The sequence below is a fragment of the Perca fluviatilis genome, chromosome 20, assembly GCF_010015445.1.
Source record: "Perca fluviatilis chromosome 20, GENO_Pfluv_1.0, whole genome shotgun sequence".
Classification (NCBI taxonomy): Eukaryota; Metazoa; Chordata; class Actinopteri; order Perciformes; family Percidae; genus Perca; species Perca fluviatilis.
The window spans coordinates 9,236,697-9,256,779 of NC_053131.1; the positions used below are offsets into that span (position 1 = coordinate 9,236,697).

At 39.3% G+C, this 20,083-nt stretch overlaps 1 protein-coding gene across 2 annotated transcripts; it reads right to left on the bottom strand.

The window, feature by feature from the left end:
* Positions 1-7,298: 7,298 nt before the first annotated feature.
* Positions 7,299-19,724, bottom strand: marc1 (mitochondrial amidoxime reducing component 1). 2 transcript variants are annotated; one of them, XM_039786974.1, is made up of 7 exons: positions 19,332-19,724; positions 16,883-17,053; positions 11,927-12,089; positions 10,928-11,068; positions 10,558-10,619; positions 8,648-8,719; positions 7,299-7,578 (listed from the first exon to the last, which is right to left on the bottom strand). In XM_039786974.1, exons 1-7 carry the CDS (start codon positions 19,580-19,582, stop codon positions 7,452-7,454), a joined length of 987 nt encoding a protein of 328 aa, XP_039642908.1. In that variant the 5' UTR covers positions 19,583-19,724; the 3' UTR covers positions 7,299-7,451. The 2 variants fall into 2 exon arrangements, with proteins under 2 accessions (XP_039642908.1, XP_039642907.1); XM_039786973.1 differs by having other exon boundaries at positions 10,928-11,071; positions 19,332-19,708.
* Positions 19,725-20,083: the final 359 nt, after the last annotated feature.

The window sequence follows — 20,083 nt, forward strand, 5'->3', positions numbered from 1 at the left end:
TATCATACATGGCATGACATGTACTATAACATACCACTGTAACTGTAACATACTATATCATACATGGCATGACATGTACTATAACATACCACCGTAACTATAACATACTATATCATACATGGCATGAATGTACTATAACATACCACTGTAACTATAACATACTATATCATACATGGCATGACATAACATATTCACTGTAACTATAACATACTATATCATACATGGCATGACATGTACTATAACATACCACTGTAACTATAACATACTATATCATACATGGCATGACATGTACTATAACATACGACTGTAACTATAACATACTATATCATACATGGTACGACATGTACTATAATATACGATAACTATAACATACTATATCATAATATGACATACTATAATACGACTGTAACTATAACATACTATATCATACATGGCATGACATGTACTATAACATACGACTGTAACTATAACATACTATATCATACATGGCATGACGTACTATAACATACCACTGTAACTATAACATACTATATCATACATGGCATGACATGTACTATAACATACCACTGTAACTATAACATACTATATCATACATGGCATGACATGTACTATAACATACCACTGTAACTATAACATACTATATCATATGGTACATGGCATGTACTATAACATAACGACTGTAACTATAACATACTATATCATACATGGCATGACGTACTATAACATACCACTGTAACTATAACATACTATATCATACATGGCATGACATGTACTATAACATACCACTGTAACTATAACATACTATATCATACATGGCATGACATGTACTATAACATACCACTGTAACTATAACATACTATATCATACATGGCATGACATGTACTATAACATACGACTGTAACTATAACATACTATATCATACATGGCATACAAGAGCCTGGGTCTGCCTGAGGTTTCTGCTTTTTAAAAGGAACTTTTTCCTCGCCGCTATCGCTCCAAAACCTTGCTCCTGTGGGAATTGTTGGGTTTCTTTAAACCAGGGCTCTTCAACAGGGGGTCCGGGACCCGTAGGGGGTCCTCAGAGTCAATTCAGGGGGGCCTCCAAATCATTGTTCATTTTTGAACGGATTTTCAAAAATTAAAAATGTCTTAACATGAATCCAACATATTATTTGCAAATATAAATCTATATATTCATTAATCAATTAATCCACTGTGCCACATGTATGTTTTAACATTAAAACATGATTTATAAAATCATGCCAACAATTATTAGGCTATTTTAATAGCTTAGTATTCTATGCAAAAAGGCTATGTATAAAGGCTTTAGGCCGCCTTACATGTTATTGTAGGCCCAGTTTAAGATGCAACTTTATTTTATACAGTATATGTAGTAGGGGGTCCCTGCTCTGTCTCTCTTTCAGTGAAGGGGTCCTTGGCTTAAAAACCGTTGAAGACCCCTGCTTTAAATGATATAGTCTGGCCTAGACCTGCTCTATCTGTAGTGTCCTGAGATAACTTGTGTTAGGATTTGACACTATGAATAAACTTGATTTGAACCTAACACAACACGACACGACATGACATGACATGAGATGACATGACATGACACAAGGTGACATTAACCACATATACTATGACACGGGAACACAAACTATAAACCATAGAGCCGTCACAAACATAAACAACGCGTTGGCGGAGCCAGACGTAAGCATTTTTTTTTTTTTACATTTACAGCACCTATATGCACTATCTTTCAAGATATTTGATTAAAGAATGCCTAAAAATCTGTACACCATTTAGGAAAAACATGATAGTTTATTTGCCATGGAAAAGAATCATCCTGTTTAGTCTCTAACTGTTCTCCAACTGTCTTCATCATACTGAAACCAGAACACAACAGGTGTTGAGATGACTCATTCAACTATCCTGCCACCTACAGAGAGGCCAATATTGACTGATGGTACTCTTTTTAAGTTAGGCTACATAACATAGGTAGGGTAGGAATTTGGGGTAAAACTACTACTAATCTTGAATCCTATTTTTTGTTAGACTATGCTGAAGCAGAATTAACAGAAAGAATGGCAATATATCCTCAGTATTAGGACTTTTTCTCCATTGGTTTGCCAGTCAGAGAGACTGAGGGGAAATGACACAAAGTTAAGGTTATTTTAAAACCCTAAAAGATTCAGGGCTTTTGAGAGACCATTTGGAGCTGGAGCCCCAGAAGCCAAACCCCCCCCCTCCCCCCTCCCTCCGCCCAGTCCCTGGTGTTGTTTTTATCATCATCTCTCCCTCACAGACAGATTGTTCCACTCTGTGTGTATTGTGTTAGACATTTGGAAGATTTAAGTCAAGCCCTGTCTTAAAACCAAAGCAGCATCAAATAAAAATATTTTATTTGTTTATTTATACTCCTTAGGACAACTTTAGATGCCCTGCCATTTTACAGGACCCCACATGACCCCTCACATCTAGCACCTCACCACTTAAATGTCCCAAACCACAAAACATGAATTATACTGATTAGAAACAGAAGCATAAGAGTTATTTAAAGTGATGGTGGGTGCAGATTTGTAGTTCTGAAAATATACAGGGTTGCACTCACACAGAGGGATGTAACGTAAGTCTACCATGTGTCCTCTATATGGTGTAATGAGGGTGTCAAACTCAACTTCACTGAGGGCCACAATGGAAAAAATAGAATCATATCAAGGGCCAGATGTATAGTTTATTGGCATGCTGTAATTTAAGAGAAAAGTCAAATATCTTTGACAGTATTATTGTTGACCCTTTTAAATGTCTTTTAAAGTCTTTTCAGTTACAGTTTTGTCGATATAAAGTACTTAAAAAAAGTCAGGAAAAAAGTTCCTTCGCTGTCATGGAAAAAATCACCAAAAAACATTGAAAAGAAAAACGTCTAAAAGCTCCAAAAAAAACTTTGGAAAAAGTGGCAAAAATGTTGAAAAAAACGCAAAATAAAAACGTCAGAAAAAGGGGCAAAAATATCGAAAAAACAACAAAAACTAGGTGGGCTGAAATTTATTGTGAACCTAAATTGATATGCGGGCTGGATAAAAATTTGAGAGGGGCCGAATTTGGCCCGCGGGCCTCGAGTTTGACCCATGTGGTGTACTGTATGTTGAAGTTCTTTAAACCCAGGACCCCTACAAATTACAGACCTACACAACTACTCATTAGTGCTAAAACATCACCAATTTAAAAAGACACAGCTCGGCTTCCTGGACCTTTGAATTCATGTTAAACACATTTGTTGACCAAAAAAACGTGTTTCCTCTAAAGTTAGAGACACAGTGGCTCCTAGTAGCTGTTTGTCATTACCTGCGGCTGTTTAGCTGGAGGGGCCGGCACCTTGAAGTGGCACTTTTCGACTAATAGGGCACTTTGCTGCCACGTGAGAGGACATGCGACATGATAGGTTTCTCCCCTTATTTAAAAAGGGATGTTTGCAGGTTAGCAGGAAGCTCACAATAACAGCATGCTCACACTGGCCAGGAATATTTTTCAAATGACTCCTCACATGTTTTGCACAGAGAATATCAGCTTCTGCCTTCAAACAAACGTTTTAGAGTTCATTCTTTCAACCGCAACAGACTTAAAAACTCTTTCATACGTCAATCTATACTATTGTTAAACCAGCTACATTTATTTATTTAATGTTTATTTGGCAGGGACAAATGCATAGAACATTGCTTTATAAAGAATACAAAGTAGATGCCATGCATACAGGTTTATAGCCATGACTAATTTGCAACCCCTGTCCCTGGCATTAAATCCAGTGCAATATTTACCCAGGGTTACAAGTAACTGTAAAGCTGTAAAAACACTCTGTTACAAGTAAAAGTCCTGCACTGAAAATGTAAATTAAGTAAAAGTATGTAACTATAATCAGGAAAATGTACTTAAAGTATTAAAAGTCAAAGTACTCAATGCAGAAAAATCCTCCCATTATAGAAACTGGAAACGATCCAAACAGTTCTGTCAATCAACTAAGTGTTAAATGGTCTAATCATTTCAGATGGACTTGTAGGGCTATATATTGTTGGGTACTTTAATTTATAATAAAACGTCATATTTTATAAACTACATGTGTTTTGTGTGCAAAAATCTTCATTTGTAAAGTAACTGGTAACTAAAGCTGTAACAGATGAATGTAGTGGAGTAAAAAGTACAATATTTCTCTCTGAAATGTAGCGGAGTAGAAGTAGAAAGTGGCATGAAACTTTCATGAACTTTCAACTTTTCATGACCTCAAATGTGTACTTAAGTAGAGTACTTGAGTAAATATACTTAGTTAGATTCCACCAATACTATTAGCGCGTACTGTTCAGCACATGGAATGCAGTATGTTCCGTGTACTATATACTGAATCATGATGGTAACAGGAAACCTTCAGAGCAAATAACTTTGTTGCTTTAGCTCTTTTTCTGTGGTAAAAACTGATTATTTGATAAGCCGGATAGCAGGGATGTGTGTAAAATATTAAAAACAATTATTGGAGGGATTGCTATGAAATGTTGTGCACTTATTCATGGTGGCCCTGCGGATGAATCCGACTTACTTTGATGATCCCCTGACTTTTTGTTGAGCGCCACCGGCAGGCAAAGTTATCACTTAGCCAGTAACATATCTCAACATCTACTGTATGGACAGGCCCAACATTTTGTACAGACATTCATGGTGCCCAGGTGATGAATCCTAATAACTTTAGCTGACACTGACTTTTGATTTAGTGGCCATCAGGTCCAATTTGTCCAATTCTTCTTATTCAGATTTATGACCAAATACCTACAAAGCGTATGGCATTCCCATCAGTCTCAGCTGTACTTTGTGTTTAGGCTGGCATGCTAACACACTATGTATAGATGATGAACACGGTAAACATATACCTGCTAGACTGTGTCTGTCTTACTGTACTTTTACTTAAAAACATATTCTATCATGATCATTGGCAGCATTAGAAGCAAAACGTAAATAAGCTTAATACTTAATTCAATTTTATTTATAGTATCAAATAATAAGAGTTATCTCAGGACACTTTACAGATAGAGTAGGTCTAGACCACACTCTATAATTTACAAAGACCCAACAATTCCAGTAATTCCCCCAAGAGCAAGCATTCGGTGCGACTACAGCTATATATATAGTTATATTCTTCTATTATCTATCTATGGCTTCACTCTCTCAGATGAAAACAGGTCCAGTTTGAGATGACACCAGAGTGCTCTTGCTTTAACATGGACACAAGAGAAGACCTCTGTCAGCTTTGTGAGAAATGTGGCACCATTCCACAACTTAGTCTCCGTGTAGAAATGATGATCTCTAGCTAAACGAAAAAAAATAAAAGTCTGTTTGGGTCTATTTGGATTGAAGAGTAAAAAAACAGTAACTACTGTATATAAAGGATTATGGTCCAGATAAAATGAATGCTCCACATTTTGTAATCTTAAGTAAATATTAATGAAATGTCGTATTAGAACGATTTGAAAAACAAAATTATCTAATTGAAAAATGTCCTAATTAAAAACATACATGAACGTAGTAGCCACATATTGTATGTCGTTTATGGTCTAATTTACATTATTTATTGATTTTTATATTGTGCACTTATATTGTAGGTGGTGGTGGTTTGAGAGGAAGTTATAACGTATTTGTTAACACACTTATTTCTTTAAAAGAAAATGTTTTGACAATACAGTCTCTGTACGTCGATGACGCCTTCTTGATGCTGATCTTCTTGTAATCAGCTCAAACCATTGTCACTGCTGCAATATGAACTGAAATCTTTCACATAAATAGCAAAGAGGTTCGTTTATATAAAATATATCCAGATATATCTTCCTCCCCTCTACAGGCTCGTGTGCTGGTTTAGTAAAGCCACGTTGCTCCCTACTGGTCATGTCGTGTACTAAAACTGGGTCTCACTGGGACCTCTAATGCTAAAACTGTCATGGGACTCCTAAGAACATTTGGGTTAAGGAAACCAAAACTGATCGAAAATACTGACAGCGATGCACATATTGTCCGTTAATAAAAAGGTCACAGGTCACTGAGCCTCTGCTGGTAACGCTTTGTAAGTACATGACACTAGGGAGGCTGGGAAACATTTACCCTGACAACTGATACAGAACAGGGTCACTTCTTTAGTATTTAAGTCTGTCTGCAACGTGATATCATGACTCCCCGTAAACATACACGCCACTTTCTAAAGCCAAGTGGTGGGTTATCTGTACGCATTCTGAGCTATCCACGTGTATGTCTACGCTGTATACAGCGGACGGCAGTCCCAGCATAAACATACACGCCACTTTCTAAAGCCAAGTGGTGGGTTATCTGTACGCATTCTGAGCTATCCACGTGTATGTCTACGCTGTATACAGCGGACAGCAGTCCCAGCATAAACATACACGCCACTTTCTAAAGCCAAGCGGGGTGCGGGGTGCGGTCCCCAGTCTCCTGGGTGAAAGTCCTGTGTTTGACCCATCCTCCACCCCGACCAAGCTCCCTACGCGGATTTTCGCCCTTTCATACTTCTCGCTACGGCATCAATTCACACGCAATCGCAAGGCAACGTAAGTCAATGGAGGCCAAACGGCGTTGATAAACACGCTAAAAAGCGAGTATGCGTCTTGAGAACAATCAATAATGGCATACGAATTGGCGTGCGTGGATCTGAATTTCAAATACAAGCCAAGTAAGTAATTATTTGGTTCTTGCTGACAGCATTATGTATACCAATGTTCATTTCCAAAGTTAATGTTATTACATATTAGTCACTTTGTCAGCCTGGGACTTAACTATTAATGTTTTAAAAAAAAAGTATAATCAGTTGTTATTTTGTGCTACTTGTAGATCTTAAATTAGTTTTGCCCTTTAGAATATGAAGATGTGAAAATGTTAACACCATTAAATGGGAGGACAGTTTACTCATGTAATTATTAGTAGTCAGACAGTTAACATCTTAAACGCTCTGCTGCTTTTTAATACCAGCCGTTGTTGTTGCCCAGCGGAGGTGTTCAGCCCTTTATTCCAGGAATAATTGCCCATGTAAAGTTATATATTAAAATTACTTTTGGCAGTTTAATTTAATCTCTTTAACAGCGGCGCGTACTTTCAGGTACCAATGAAATGATGTTGATGTTACACAACAACTGACATACATACATACATACATAATTAATAAAATCCACTATAAAATTTATATTTTAAACTGCATGTTATCTCAGTGGATTGGTCTCTCTGTGAATCACAGCCCCATTTAAAAAAAAAAACTGATATTTTGTGTGTGCAATTGTAGTCTTTTATTCCTTTATTGTGTATATACACTACTAACTGTGTTAGTGTATTCTTTAGTGTGGACTAGCACAGTGATTATACAGTGATAGTGGTAACCGTTTGTTGGCATCTTTTCCCCTCTCTGGCTCCCTCCATCAGCGGCTGATCTTGTACACCACGTCGCCGACCTGCAGGATGCCCGTCTTCTTCACCGTGTGCAGCTGTCCAAACAACGGAGACGCTTTGTAGATGTGCTTCTCGGACGGCTTGCACAGACGATAGCTGCCAAAGAATCATGGTCAGAGTAAGAAGGCATTTAGGTGTGAAATCGGACCGAAAACGAGGCCACTAAGATTCACGTGAATATTTTTCAGTTCTTAAAATGACACTTCCTTAAGGGAAAGTGTCCGCTTGAGTCAATTTGACTAACCAAACTCTCATTGAGATGATAGAAAGCACATTCAAATTGACTGGATAAAAAAAAAAGGTGAAAACTGCATCCCAAAAGTACAATTACCAGTTTACATCAAAAATAATACAAAACTCAATGAAGCTACAAAATCACATCTTTATTTTATGGATTTTTTCTACACCCCTGTTGTGTTCTTCCGTCAGATTGTTATAGATTTGGACATTTCTGACAGCACTTGAAGGCAGCTTCATTTCACAGAGAAAGAGAAAAAGAGAAAAGAGACGTGCGCTGCACGGTTTGGATGGTACAGTCCACTATAGTGGTTTCTGAAATTGTTGGGAAACATATTTACAGGTAAGAAGGATATATACATGTTCTTAGCCCCCTGAACGGTTACCTCTTTTGGGGAGTGGCTTGTCAACTTTTTTTTAAAGGGGACAAATCTACCTCTTCTAAATATTGGGGGGACATATCCCCTGCATCCCCCCTGAAATCTACGCCTATGTACATATTCATCTGTAAAAACAAATGTGATGCTGGGTTGCCAGATTCACCCGACATTAAAAAAGCCCAACGAGATCCTTGAATGGTGTTTGGTGTTTTAAGCCCCCAACGTCGTCTTCCAGGCAGCGCTGCCTGGAAGGCACTAGGATTAGGCAATGGTTAGGGTTAGGGTCAGGTGCCTTGAAGTAAACGGTCGCAGCGCTGCCTGGAAGTCGACGTTGGGGGCTTAAAACACCAAAAGTAGCCCAATTTTCATTGAATTATGAGAGATTTTTGTCTGTCCAACATTTGTATGCATGAAACAACAATTGTTCTTTCTTTTTAGGCTGAAGTGGGATGCTGCTAATGCTTATTACACTTATTACCACCAAAATGTAAAAAATTCAACCTTCCTTAAATATAATAATATAGTTAAAGTTCGGGTTAAAACTTTACCTTTTCAGTGTGTCCAGAGGCTCTTTTCTGGTGATTACACCCGTTTCAGGGTCAACGGTGGTGAAAACACACCTGGAGACAACAAAGGTTACAGGTTAGTTTCCATCCATCCTAAATCTCTACAGGTAGAAAGACACACTCAAGTATTTTAACATCAAATAAGACAAGACAATCACTGGTGGCTCAGACTAGTGGATGGAAAACATCCAAAATGCACATTAAAGTGTTTATTTTGGACACTTTTGTCGATTAAACCAAAAGTTAGCATTAGATAATGCCTCATTTGCATATTTAAACATGACATTTCGGAGACCCTGTAATACAAAAACATAATTCTCAATGTAAATAATCAACTGGGGAAGTTTCATGATGATATATATTAGTTACAGATTTGTTTTTTACCCTATTCACCTTAAGTGTTTTCAAAATGTATGTAGTTTTACAATGCATCATCTTTCAAGTGCTCATATTATGCTTTTTGGCTTTCCCCCTTTCCTTTATTGTGTTATATATCTTTTTTGTGCACGTTATAGGTTTACAAAGTAAAAAAGCCCAAAGTCCCCCCCAAAGGGACTTACCATCTCCAACAGAAAACACTGTTCACCAACTGCTCCAAACAGCTCTGTTGTAGTCCAGCCTTTACTTCAGAGACAAATGTGGGTCACTTTGTAACACACGTTATAATGCTCGTCTAGCTGCTAGCGTGGCACGCCCTCATACTCTGATTCTGACTGGCTAGTAGTCCTTACCTAGGTACTGTCAGGGCATGCCCTCATACTCGGTTTCTGACTGGCTAGTAGTCCTTACCTAGCTACTGTCAGGGCATGCCCTCATACTCTGCTTCTGACTGGCTAGTAGTCCTTACCTAGCTAATGTCAGGGCATGCCCTCATACTCTGCTTCTGACTGGCTAGTAGTCCTTACCTAGCTACTGTCAGGGCATGCCCTCATACTCTGCTTCTGACTGGCTAGTAGTCCTTACCTAGCTACTGTCAGGGCATGCCCTCATACTCTGCTTCTGACTGGCTAGTAGTCCTTACCTAGGTTCTGTCAGGGCACGCCCTCATACTCTGCTTCTGACTGGCTAGTAGTCCTTACCTAGGTACTGAGCATGTGTGACTCCCAACAAAGATAGAACAGAAGTGTGATGCCTCACTCTGTAGCTAAAACAGAGAGCTCAACACACAGGGTGAAAAGAGGAGCTGTGCAGTACAACAAAAATATGGTGTTTTTTGAAAATGAAACCATGTAAACCTATTCTGATATAACCTCTAAATACAATTATGAACCTGAAAATGAGCATAATATGAGCACTTTAAAGGCCGTTTTCAAAAAAAGGGTTTTTTTCTCAGACTTCTCCACTTCGTAGCACTTCCATAGACTCCACTGTTACATTCCTATCTATACTCTGGATGTTTTTACAGAGAGGTTTGTTCAGATATCATTCAAAGCCAGATTTATACAACATGTTATTCCTAAAAACATGAAGAAAATTGATAATAGCTGTTGACAGTATTTTCGGATTGATGGAGTGATTAAAAGACATATTAAAAGAAAATTCCCTCTTTAAAAACCTTTGACTCGGGGCAGCCTCTAGCTCACCCAGTGAGAGCGTGCGCCCCATGTTGGCTGAGTCCTGCAGCGGCGCAGGGGTTCGAGTCCGACCTGCTGCCCTTTGCTGCGTGTCATCCCCCATCTCTCTCCCCCTTTCATGTCTATCCACTGGCACTACTTAATAAAAGGGAAAAGCCCCCCAAAAAATTATCTTTATCCAATGTTTACATTTCTGTTGTGGAAATGAATACAAATTAGCACATATTTAATAAGATAATGCCTAATTTGTTGTTGTTGTTGATAAATAAAGGGATTCTGTCCCTGGTTAAAATCTGTGTGAAGCATCAAGTGTGTTACCGTCCACATGACATTATACGCTGCAGTCTCACGCTGCCAATCTGGATCTCTTCCCACGAATCCTAAAAAAAAATAAAAAAAATAACGAGCAGTTGGGTTTTTGAGTTGGAGATAAAATTAGCACACGCTGCTCACACTGAAAAGGGCGAGGGATTAGTCAGAAGCACAGGACCAAATGATCATTTCTTTTTCCTCACAGGAGGGAAAACAAAACCTCATGGGCTGTAGTGTAGAGACACATAGAATCTGTTATCTTTGGATCGAATCTTTACATGACTGCCTTTTCTTTGCTTATGTAACTGAGATTTCTGATTTTGTAGTTGAACACGGGGAACTAGCAGGGAAAGCAAATCAGATGTGAACAACACACCTCATCGAATGCTTCACAGTCACTTATGACAATGCTTGGGCGGAAACGCTCCACTGTGACCTCCTTCTCTAACTTGCTGCTGAGATCCTTGACCGAGGACTCGGACAGCAGCATCACGGGTCCGAAATCTGGGTAGGCCACCTGCTGGATAGAAGGTTAAACACCACGGATGTAGGATATTAACTGCATACTAGTCTCGCATTGCCAGACCTTCCTCCACAGCGCTGTGGAGGAGGGTCTGGCAAGTCCGCACAGCGTTCCGGGGGTGGGAGAAAAACGCGCTCTGGTTGATTGGCATTTCTTTACACCAATCGCAATCGTCTTGGGCGGCGCTAAGGACGCCGGACGGAGCCACGGCGCCTCTGCCAAATAGCCTCGGGAAGGAACTTGTTTTGGTGGAACGTGTGTACGTTCAGAAGTTGTTTTAGTCGTGCAACAGAAAACTCAGATTGGACAGATAGTCTAGCTAGCTGTCTGGATTTACCCTGCAGAGATCTGAGGAGCAGTTAAACATAGTCCTCAGAAATCCACCGGAGTTTAGAATTACATCACAAAGAAAGAGGAAGGTGATGGACTTCCGGCCGAAACGAGTGACATCCGGCGGAATTTCCAGCGGCAACGGACCAATCCCGGAAGTGAAACGTCGTGGATACAGAGTAACTGCATATTCAGTTCAATGGAGTTGCTCGCCTGGCGCGTACGCCAAAAAAGTTTTTAAGCATCCGGGTTTACTTCCGTGATACGCCGCCCACTAAATATGCGCTGTAGTGTTTCTCCCGATTGGCCCCGCCCGCGAGTTCCGCCCACAGACTAGCCAGACCCTCCTCCGCAGCACTGTAGAGAAGGGTCTGGCAATGCGAGACTATGAATATAATGACACTTTATGGTAAAGCTGACATCAAGGTGAAAACTATTTATCTTTAACTAGAGGCATTCAGTTAACGCCTCAAAGTGTGGGAATAAAAAGCAACACAGACTCCAGCACAGAGTCCTGTTTACCTCACATTGTGGGAAAAGAGGATACTCCTCCGCCGGCCTCCTCGCCTTCATCTGGGGTTCAAAGTGCACCAAGCGAAAGGTATTCTCTTCACCCAGAAAACGAGTGAGCCAGCGAGACGCTTCGTCACCGCAGTCCCGTCCCTGGACGTCCGCTTTAAACACTCTGCAGCACAAAGAACAACAAGAAGCAGTTAAAAAAAACCACAGTGGGTACAAGTAAATAATGCAAAAGACAAATAAACAATGTAAACCTGTTCTAAAATTTAAAAAAATATTCATGATTTGAAACGAGCGTTACCAACAACATCAACAGTATCTATTATGGCCTTCTTTTTGGGAGCAATACACAATGGGCCTCATTCACCAACCGTGCTTACGAAGAAATGTGTTCTTAAACCCTTCTTACGAACTTTTTACGAAGATTCTGGCATTCACTAATGTTTTCTTAACTTGGATTTGTTTTTAGCCAAGAACAAAATCTACGAACACTGAAAAGCACTCTTACGCACATTTGAGTGATGACAATTTGCTCCAAATGATTGCTTACTGCATTTTATTTAATTCTACAGTCGTTTACAATGATAGTATTGTACTGTAATGTATTTCTGATCATTTGTTGAAAAAAAAAATCATATTATGCAAAAAAAACACTAACACTGCAATTTACATCAGCAATTAAACTGATTAAATCCTGTTATTTGGTGATTGATCTATTTATATGGCCAAACGCATAAATGCAGTGGTAGAATGTAACGAAGTACAAATTCGTCCTAACTGTACCTTAAGTACATTTTTCTTCGATGTGGTACTTTACTTAAGTAGACTCAATAGTGCATAGCCTACTTTTGACTTTTACTTTGTTACATTTTGCAGCAATTATCTATACTTTCTACTCCACTACATTTCTACAATGTTCCGTTACATTTTCTGATCAGTTTCCCCCCTGCCAAAACGTCTTCCTGACCGTCACACGTTTGTCTCACCAGTAAAGTTTGGTTGCCGTAGATACTGTATACGAGGCACCGCTGATCCAAGCCGGCTCCGGTGCTGCAGAGCCCGGGCGCAGCGCCGCTGACCCTCGGTAATACAGCCCCCGGTAAAAGTGAAAATGAAAACGTTTGTTTTTATTATTCCCGTTTTTAAATCAAAGTTGCTATATCTATTTCTCTCCACAGCGTCGTTTACTCCTCCGCCAGGCTGCGTAAGACGCGCTCATATCTTATTTATTTGGCTGGACCTCTTCACATTTCCCCATTTGCGCTTCTTCACACACTTTATTTGCTTACTTGCATGGTTAAAGAAAATAAAATACATCCATGAATAAAACCAACCGCATTCCGATTCTAACAACACATTTCCGTTATATGCTGGTTAGGATAGGAACTTTTTTTAAAAGCCAGGCCTTGTTTGTGGTAGGCTATTGGACACCTTCTACTTTTACTAAAGTAAATATGTCTCTGGTTATTTGTACTTTTATTTAAGTACTGAGATTCAGTACTTCCTCCACCGCGGCTCCGACAACCTGTCTCCCAGGAGGTGCACAGGAAGTGTCATGTCCTTATATGGGAATTTGCGGGGCGTTTTCTTATGCTAATTAGGAACAACTGGCACGCGCTTTCAGTTACGAAGACGTGGGATTCATCAATCCTAAGAACACAGATGCGATGCGAACAATTCTGCTGTTTAAGAACACGTCATGAATCCGACGTAGACTTTTCTTAGGAACCTTCTTAAGAACATATTTAAGAGAAAACTTAGGAAGATATTGGTGAATGAGGCCCAATGTCCTTAGATGACAAAATGAGCATAGTTATTGCAGATACAGTTTTATTTCTTTTTCAAGCAAAGATGCAGAAGATCCACTGCTTTCCTGAGTTTGATATGATTGTGAACTGAATATTTTAGGGTTGGACGGATGTCGAAGATGTCACTGTGGGAAATGAGAACAGGCAGCTGTTTTGTGTCCTTTATACAAAACATTCGAAGATTTACAAGGAAAATAATCTACAGAATTATGAATAATGGAATTTCTTAGTTAGCAGACTTTAACTGTCCGTATCTTTAAAAAATTAAAAATAAATAATAATAATAATAATAATAATAATAAATATATATATATATATATATAAAAAAAAAAAATATATATATATATATATATATTTTTTTTTTATACACATACAAACATAAAAACATACACACATCCCTTAACCCCTCAGTGCAATCGGACTGTGCAATAACTGCTGTGTTTACTTAATTTTTAATAGACTTCTAGCTATTTATTGAGAACATGGAATGAATGTGTATGTGCGAGATTAATGTGTATATGCGAGATGTGCTCAAGTGAGAATGTGCTGGTCTATGTGTGTGTATATATATATATATATATATATATATATATATATATATTCACACACACACATACATAAATACAGGCCAAAAGTTTGGACACACCTTCTCATTCAATGTGTTTCTCACTGAAGGCATCAAAACTATGAATGAACACATATGGAATTATGTACTTAACAAAAAAGTGTGAAATAACTGAAAACATGTCTTATATTTTAGATTCTTCAAAGTAGCCACCCTTTGCTTTTTTGATAACTCTGCAAACCCTTGGTGTTCTCTCAATGAGCTTCATGAGGTAGTCACCTGAAATGGTTTTACCTTCACAGGTGTGCTTTGTCAGGGTTAATTAGTGGAATTTTGTCCCTTATTAATAAAAAAGCAAAGGGTGGCTACTTTGAAGAATCTAAAATATAAGACATGTTTTCAGTTATTTCACACTTTTTTGTTAAGTACATAATTCCATATGTGTTCATTCATAGTTTTGATGCCTTCAGTGAGAATGTAAATATACAATGTAAATAGTCATGAAAATAAAAAGGAAACGCATTGAATGAGAAGGTGTGTCCAAACTTTTGGCCTGTACTGTATACAGTGCCTTGCGAAAGTATTCGGCCCCCTTGAACTTTTCGACCTTTTGCCACATTTCAGGCCTCAAACATAAAGATATAAAACTGTAATTTTTTGTGAAGAATCAACAACAAGTGGGACACAATCATGAAGTGGAACAAAATTTATTGGATATTTCAAACCTTTTAAACAAATAAAAAACTGAAATATTGTGGGCGCAAAATTATTCAGCCCCCTTAAGTTAATACTTTGTAGCGCCACCTTTTGCTGCGATTACAGCTGTAAGTCGCTTGGGGTATGTCTCTATCAGTTTTGCACATCGAGACTGACATTTTTGCCCATTCCTCCTTGCAAAACAGCTCGAGCTCAGTGAGGTTGGATGGAGAGCGTTTGTGAACAGCAGTTTTCAGTTCTTTCCACAGATTCTCGATTGGATTCAGGCCTGGACTTTGACTTGGCCATTCTAACACCTGGATATGTTTATTTGTGAACCATTCCATTGTAGATTTTGCTTTATGTTTTGGATCATTGTCTTGTTGGAAGACAAATCTCCGTCCCAGTCTCAGGTCTTTTGCAGACTCCATCAGGTTTTCTTCCAGAATGGTCCTGTATTTGGCTCCATCCATCTTCCCACAATTTTAACCATCTTCCCTGTCCCTGCTGAAGAAAAGCAGGCCCAAACCATGATGCTGCCACCACCATGTTTGACAGTGGGGATGGTGTGTTCAGGGTGATGAGCTGTGTTGCCTTTTACGCCAAACATAACGTTTTGCATTGTTCGCCAAACAGTTCGATTTTGGTTTCATCTGACCAGAGCAACTTCTTCCACATGTTTGGTGTGTCTCCCAGGTGGCTTTTGGCAAACTTTTAAACGACACTTTTATGGATATCTTTAAGAAATGGCTTTCTTCTTGCCACTCTTCCATAAAGGCCAGATTTGTGCAGTATACGACTGATTGTTGTCCTATGGACAGAGTCTCCCGCCTCAGCTGTAGATCTCTGCAGTTCATCCAGAGTGATCATGGGCCTCTTGGCTGCATCTCTGATCAGTCTTCTCATTGTATGAGCTGAAAGTTTAGAGGGACGGCCGGGTCTTCGTAGATTTGTAGTGGTCTGATACTCCTTCCATTTCAATATTATCGCTTGCACAGTGCTCCTTGGGATGTTTAAAGCTTGGGAAATCTTTTTGTATCCAAATCCGGCTTTAAACTTCTCCACAACAGTATCTCGGACCTGCCTGGTGTGTTCCTTGTTCTTCATGATGCTCTCTGCGCTTTAAACGGACCTCTGAGACTATCACAGAGCAGGTGCATTTATACGGAGACTTGATTACACACAGCTGGATTCTATTTATCATCATTAGTCATTTAGGTCAACATTGGATCATTCAGAGATCCTCACTGAACTTCGGAGAGAGTTTGCTGCACTGAAAGTAAAGGGGCTGAATAATTTTTGCGGACGCCCACTTTTTCAGTTTTTTATTTGTTAAAAAAGTTTGAAATAGCCAATGAATTTCGTTCCACTTCATAATTGGGACCCACTTGTTGTTGATTCTTCACAAAAAATTACAGTTTTATATCTTTATGTTTGAGGCCTGAAATGTGGCAAAAGGTCGAAACGTTCAAGGGGGCCGAATACTTTCGCAAGGCACTGTATGTATATGTATATATATATATATATTTTTTTTTCTCATATATATCTTTTTTACTCTATGCTGCTATTTGGAAAGGATGGCTCTAACAGAATTTCATTGTATCACATACAATGACAATAAAGATCTATCTATCTATCTATCTATCTATCTATCTATCTATCTATCTATCTATCTATCTATCTTTTTAAGCTTCAGGTCATTAGAATATTTTCAAAACTTTTTGGCTCTTGACCCGTTTGATTAAACCTTTAATCAAACAGACCGATGTTTCCTGTCTCTCTACACCGGCGACTGTCAAAGAAACGCAAAAGCATCAAACGAGTACAATAAACAGTTGTGGATTTAGTCAGAGAAGACTGTGGTGCCTAAATAATGCCCTGATGTGAAACCTGCAGTCCATGACGGGGTTGTCGGGCTGCGAGATGGGGAATCGCAGCTCCTCCATGTTGGGGCTGTTGAGACAAACATGGCCGCCTTCGCAGGTCAGAGACACCAACACCAGGCGAGGCTGCTGTCGGCCCGTCACCATGTGGCCGTCCTCTGTCACCACCAGCCAGTGTCTGCAATCAACACAAACAGTTCCTTTCTTGTGCAACAAAATCAAAACTATTAAAAATATTTTTGGGGGGGTTCCATATTAGCCTACATTAGTGGAAAATTATGGATGAGTTCAAATACAAAATGCATTTTAAAATAGCCGGTTAAGGTGCAGATAGTTTGGATTATTTGATAAACTGTTGTGTAGTTCAGAGACCTTCTTTTAGGTCTCACCAGCCACAACTACCGCAGACCCCTGAGTGGGTGTGGAAGACCTTTAATCTATAACAATGAGTCGGTTATATGTTAATAATTAATGAATCGTTAATGAGTAATTCTTGAATACCTGATTGGAGGTCTACAGTACATTATGATGAGTTACTGGAGAACAGCTCGGGATATGCTATATTAATAAACCATTAGGTTATGATTACTTCATAAATATGTGAATCGATGCATACTGAGCACTTTTTTCACGAGTCGATTAACTCGGAACCAGCTGCTGAGCGGCCCAAAACTAGTAACGACTCGTTCATTAATAATAACTTAAACATTGCGTACCGTCCTTTGTGTACCGTATTGTAAAGTGATACATCTATCTAATAAATCGGAAAGCCTCTGTGTGTGTGTGTGTGTGTGTGTGTGTGTGTGTGTGTGTGTGTGTGTGTGTGTGTGTGTGTGTGTGTGTGTGTGTGTGTGTATGTGTGTGTGTGTGTGTGTGTAAATAAGCAATCTGATAAATATAAGCAGTTTGTGCAAATGAGCAATCTGTGCAATTTGCTATGTACAGACACCAGACTCCATCCTTAAATTACCAGTAAGTCAATAAGGTCTTCTGGATGTGAATGTTAATGTATAGCCTATGTCTGAATATGATAAAAAATTGATTTTACACATTTTAAGAATCCTGCTGTCTCTGATATATATATATATTTTTTTTAGGAACTTATTGTAACAATAATGGTGAAGTAATGAGGGACTACACAGTAAATATGAAGTATTTAGTATTGGATGTCGTCTTAAATTTTGGAAATCTTAATATCCTGATAAGTGTCGTCTTTTCCTGGTTTTAAAGGCTGCATTGCAAGGTTGTAAAGTGATGTAATTTTCTGAACACACCAGACTGTTCTAGCTGTTCCATTATTTGCCTTTACCCACATAGCTATTATACAGTTCCTCCAGAAAAACGTGATTATGCGATCGCATAATTCAATGCATAATCAGCCAAAGTCCGCATATTGATGCGGGGGGCCGCATTATTTAAAATACGCCGCACTTCTGCCGTATAAATTGCTGATTTCGGTGCAAAATATGCGGGGCTTGCATGATTTCATAATCCTCGCATTTTCGTTGCAAAAAAGTGTCACATATATCTTAGCAGAAAGTTGAAAAATATTGGGTTTGCTTCACACAAGAGCAGCCATTTTCCCCTGTTGCCATGGGAACGTTATGAAGTGACGTAATTACGCGATGTGAACATCCTCGAAAAGCAGGGTGTTGGGGGAATCACTTTTTTTTCTCTTTTTCATCAAACCGCAGTTTTTGCAAGTTCCCGCAATTTTTGCAAGTTCCCGCAATTTCATCACATAAAAATGGATAAATATCCCGCATATTCCATCACATTATTTAAGAAAACGTGCCGCATAATCAAGGCTTTTTGCACACAACAATCACAAAAAAACTCCGTATTTGTCTGGAAGGACTGGTTATATCAACATAATTGATGATTCTTTATCAAAAATCTCATTGTGTGCATATTTTGTGAAATATCGCCACAATATCGATAGAGGTATTTTGTCAAAAATATCGGGATATTTGATTTTTCTCCATATCGCCCAGCTCTAGTTATGAGATTTCGGAGTTTAGACTGTACCGCTGGAGAAAAGGACCCCAAACACTGAGCAACCTTGAAAGCTGTGTTATCTGAAGCTACGATAAGGACCCCTGTCTTTATCTGCATTGAGCTGTAAAAAGTTGTTCGCCATCCAGTCCTTAATGGCAGTCAGACAATTGTGCAAAACAGTCAGTATGTCAGTCTCATCATGCTTAGACATAGGCCTACTGATAATACCACCTGATCTGATCTTTGGGGGTTTTACACCTGACAAGCCCCACTTTAACCCCCGAGTGTCAGCAATAAAAGTCGTCGTGTAAAAAGTACAATATTTATTGTATAGGCCTACCTACCTCAGAATTGTACAGTAACTTAAGTGAATGCACTTTCAACCGCTGCATGCTGAACGGCGTTAATGACCGTGTTGGTAACTCATGTTTGTGTGTGTATTTGTATTCAACATTCACCGATCCTGCAGTTCTCCAAACTTCAATCCGGCTTTCTGGCATTCTGCCAGCGCCACAGACACCGCTTTGCCAGATTTGAGAGGGTGGATGAGGAGCTGCGACACTACGCCTACACGGACAACTTTTTCTGGCTTTCGCAGGTATTTATATCCGAGACCGAATCCCAGAAGAGCGAGGCCTGCTCCGCCGACCAGAAGAGCGGCTTTCTTATTCTGGGCTAACGCGTTCGCAGCCAGCTCCTTCAGCTCCATGTTGGATCCTCGCAGAGTTTCTCTTGTCGGACGTTGAACTTTCGTTAAAGTGACAGGAGCCTTCACGTGTTACGTTCACTGACGCTCGATCAACAGCCGCTCGCCTCTGCACTTCGGTTTGACAGGCTGCCCATATAGCACTATTTTCTTCTTCTTTTTCTTATTCAGCCAAAAATGAAATAACTATTTACAAAATATGGAACCAAATTTCTGGACCTATAAAAGAGCTCAACTAAACAGGACTAAACTCAGACTATGATAACTTAAAGGGGCCTTACTCTAAATACTGAAAAAAGAAAACAGGGCTGGGATTGCCTCGACACGGCCCACACAGACGGTCCCCAATAGGTCGAATCACTGTAACGTCACGCTGACACAAAAATGCTGTCCCTGCTGTGCTCAGTGGCGATTTTAGATCCCTTTTAGGGGGGCTCAACCCCCCCACCACCCCCTAAATTTCATCTCAGCCCCCCTAAAAACTTTAATAATAAAAAACAAATT